Source organism: Solanum pennellii, chromosome 8, assembly GCF_001406875.1.
Source record: "Solanum pennellii chromosome 8, SPENNV200".
Lineage (NCBI taxonomy): Eukaryota > Viridiplantae > Streptophyta > Magnoliopsida > Solanales > Solanaceae > Solanum > Solanum pennellii.
The window spans coordinates 59223666-59227719 of NC_028644.1; the positions used below are offsets into that span (position 1 = coordinate 59223666).

Consider the following 4054-nt stretch of genomic DNA (forward strand, 5'->3'; position numbering starts at 1 on the left):
CAATATTACTAATCCCATCTTAATTTATATTCGAATCAGATAATCTTTAATCCTTTTAATTTGCGTGGTACAAAACGCATAGGAGATATCGAAACTGACACGCAAGTTAGTCGATAGTCCCTTTTTTTTAAAATATCTAATGAAAGAGTTTAATTTAAAACCTTTTACATGGTAATTCAGATTTCAGTGCAATATGAAGGATTATGACATATATATATATATATTTTGTGGTCTTTTGTTAATATATGTTTGTTTATTTAATTTATATCATCAAACTAAGAATTAAATAATATCACATATAATATATGTATTCGATTCATCGTGTATATTTAATTTTTTATGATCTCTTTGATTAACTATTGAAAATGAACTAATATTTATAGTATATTCATGAAAGTTTCCCATAAATTTTGACAAAGATATATGAATACAAATATGGGCCAGTTTAAGTTTTTTGGGCCATCCTTATGTATCTAAAGCTTAGATACTTACTTGTGGATTGGGCCTACATAAAATATCTTGACTAAAAAATAAAGAGAAAAATAGAAGGGTGATCTATTTTTTAATGTTCCGTTTAAAATCGATTTGGATTGATTTTTGATTTTTGAACTTATAAGCCTAAATTGATAGATTGAAATTCTAACTATTCTTATAGTTTTAACTTAATAGAACTTTCTAAATCTCAATAAATATTATTGTCACTAATCGAATAATTAGGCATTAAGTTGTCAAGTATGCATAAACCTCTCGCAATTTAAAACCAAAGTATGAAGGTAGAGATCAATTATAACAAAGATTCTATGATTTATAATAATAAAGTACTAAGCTAATAAGATGCATAAATTCACCTTAATGTATAATATTCTCATACGCTAATGAAATAAAACTTTATAAAAAGAAAGCCAAAAACTATTACTTTTAGAACAAAATAAGTTAAACTTATCCATCACTAAGCTAGGTAGTGAAGCCACAAAACACCCTTTTTGCTTCTTGCTATTTTCAAGATTCATGTGATTCTATCACAAACTAAAGCAATTAAAGTTGATTTTCCCCCTTCATATGGTATATCTAAATCTACCCAAAAAGGCACAAGATTTTGCTTTTTGTTCATTACATGTGAACTTCATTGTTGTTTTTTCAATTATGTATTTGTATTAGGTAAAAAGAACATACAAAGTTAACTATATTCTTTTCTTTATTTTCTACTTTTCATGGTTTCATTTTCTTCCAACAACACTAAAAAAGTGATGGTCGGACTGTTAGTCCCGTGAACAATCTCATAGGTACAAAAGCATATTCACCTCATCGAGTAGTACGAAACTAAGATTTTAACTTTATGAGTTCTGAATTTTATAATGACAACTTTAAATAATATATAACACTACTTTGAGCAAAATCTATTGACTTCAATTTAACTCACACGTAAGTTACTTATACCGCACCTACTCTCTTGTGTAATTAGATTATATTTTTTTCTTATGATATTATTTTGTTTATTCTAGAATAAATATTGGCAAATTGATATTCCACATCAGAAATAATAATGTTATTTTTCTAGTATCTCTAATGTAATAACTAACCATTGTTATAGGTTAAATGATTTTGAGTGCTTAAATAGATACTTCCGTTTCAATTTACACGATACTTTTTATTTTAAAAATCAAATAAACTAAGCGTTCAAGAAGTGCACCTAAATCATCTATGGTGAAATTATTACTTATCAATAGACTACAACTCCAACTTTTAAAACAAGAATGAACATACATTATTATTAGATTATAACTCATATATGCAATGAAATATCTAGTTGATTCAAGATTAATCTCCCTTTTTCTTCGTCTCTCTCTTCCAACTCACTCAAAGGCACACACATACATTAAATGTTGACTTGAGACATATCTGTCTACATACACTTCCCATATATACATGTTCCCTTCAAGTATCAATTAGAAGCTTAACATACAATTTTTCTATATACTACTCAATCTCCAAGAAAACCCTTTTTCCATCTCTTACAAAACCAAACCCTAATCTTTATAATCTCATCATGGGACATAATAGAGAAGAAACTATTGTTGGGACTAAAAAACTTGCCATAGACAATGGTCTCCAAAGAACAATATCTGATATCTCATTTGAACTTAGCAAAGAAGTAGCAGCATTAGTAGTATGTGATCGCGATGACGATGATGATATTGAGAAGAATGTGCTTCCACCTATTTCTGAAGTTGAAGATGCAAAGTGTGAGTGTTGTGGTATGTCTGAAGAATGTACACTAGGATATGTTAAGAGAGTTAAGGAGAAATATTCAGGGAAGTTGATTTGTGGTTTGTGTTCTGAGGCTGTGAAGGAAGAGATGGAGAAGAATGGAGGTAAGAAGTTAGAAGAAGCATTAAATGAGCATATGAATGCATGTTCTAAGTTTAATAGACTTGGTAGGGCATATCCTTTGCTTTATCAAGCTGAGGCTATGAGACAAATATTGAAAAAGAGTAGGGCTAAGTCTCTTAGTCCTAGAGATAATACTCAAAAGAAAGGTGGGATTGCTAGGAGTTCAAGTTGTATTCCTGCAATTATAAAAGATATTAATAATCTTAAAATTGTTGATTGAGGAGAACATTCGTTTACTCATATTATTATATCACTATTCGATACATATAGTCATATTAGTTATTTATTATATCGTCAGTGCAGATAACTTATTTTTAGGATTTGAGATCAAGTAAGTTAGGGAGTTGATGCTTCATATTATATGAATAACTGTTTTTTTTTTCTTGTTAGAGTGTTGTAATAATTATTCTAACCAATGGGAATATTCTTGTATGTACTTCTTTATATAAAGTTGTTAAGTTAATCTCAGTGGTCTGTATATTTAATTTCATGTTATATATGTTCATTTATTTCAGTAGTTAAAGTAATTGATGATATTTTGTTATCTATATATTCTATTATTTTGTTTATCGTATCTTAATTATATAATTGATAATTTCTGTATATACTCTATCCACTTCCGGCGTCATCACTCCGTGAAATTTGAATGAATTAATTGTTGTTGCATGTTAATCTAAACAAGATAACATCTTGTTATACGTGACTATTGTTATAGGTAGAGTAATCTTCTTCTATTGTTTAAATGAATTTCCCCTTTCTTCTCATCTTAAATGATTTCTTAATGTATGGGGGTGTCCATGAAAAATGGTGGATGTATGAAATTTTGAATTTGACATATATAACAATATATTACAATAGTATAAAAAAGTTGAGACAATAGTATGCAACTTAAATCTTTCTTCTATTTATTGGCTTGTTATTCAAAGCATCAGACAAATGTTTCAATCTATTGCTCGTTTTTGAATTGGCAAATGAATTCGTAAAGAATTATCAAAAAAATCATATTAGTTATGAACTATTGAATTAGACATAAATTTCATCACCAATTTTATTATTTTATATCGAAAATGTGTTTACACTAAATAAAGTTATTCCAATCACAATCAAATTTATATGGAGGGGAAAATACATATTAATTAGAGTAAATTATTTCCTACATGAATATATTACTCTTTTTTTTATATATATACATATATACACTTTTAAAATCAAACACTTAAATCCTTTATATAATAGAAATCTATACAAATAAGTTTTCATCTAACTTACTAGGTTTTAAAAAGTTGAAGTGGAACAATAATAAAAGCAAACCAAGGTTTTCTAAAAAAAGGAAGAAGAAGAGACACTGTTATTCACTTTAAATATAATATTAAGTACTTATAATAGAGACAAAATTTTTTAAAAAAATCATTCTCTTCTTGTTTTCTTCCATTTTTACAATTCCAAACTTGAAAAAACAATAGAAACTGACCTAAAATAATAGCGAACAAATGTATGTTGTATTCTATGTATAAAATATATTTTTTGACACATAATAATAGATATTAAGCTAGCAAAAATAATTAATTCTGATTGAAAAAATGACAGGAATCCCACCTTTAAGTTCTCTTAATTATTAGCATTATCTCTTGTTAGTTTTACAAATCTCCAAAATCCCTCATTT

General features: G+C 27.3%; 1 protein-coding gene across 1 annotated transcript; it reads left to right on the forward strand.

The window, feature by feature from the left end:
• Positions 1-1803: 1803 nt before the first annotated feature.
• LOC107027955 lies at positions 1804-2859 on the forward strand. The gene has a single exon (XM_015229008.2). The coding sequence runs from the start codon at positions 2048-2050 to the stop codon at positions 2609-2611; it is 564 nt and encodes a 187-aa protein (XP_015084494.1). The 5' UTR covers positions 1804-2047; the 3' UTR covers positions 2612-2859.
• Positions 2860-4054: the final 1195 nt, after the last annotated feature.

Excerpts from the sequence above, each read along its gene's own strand:
- LOC107027955 (XM_015229008.2), top strand. The coding sequence starts at position 2,048 with ATGGGACATAATAGAGAAGAAACTATTGTTGGGACTAAAAAACTTGCC.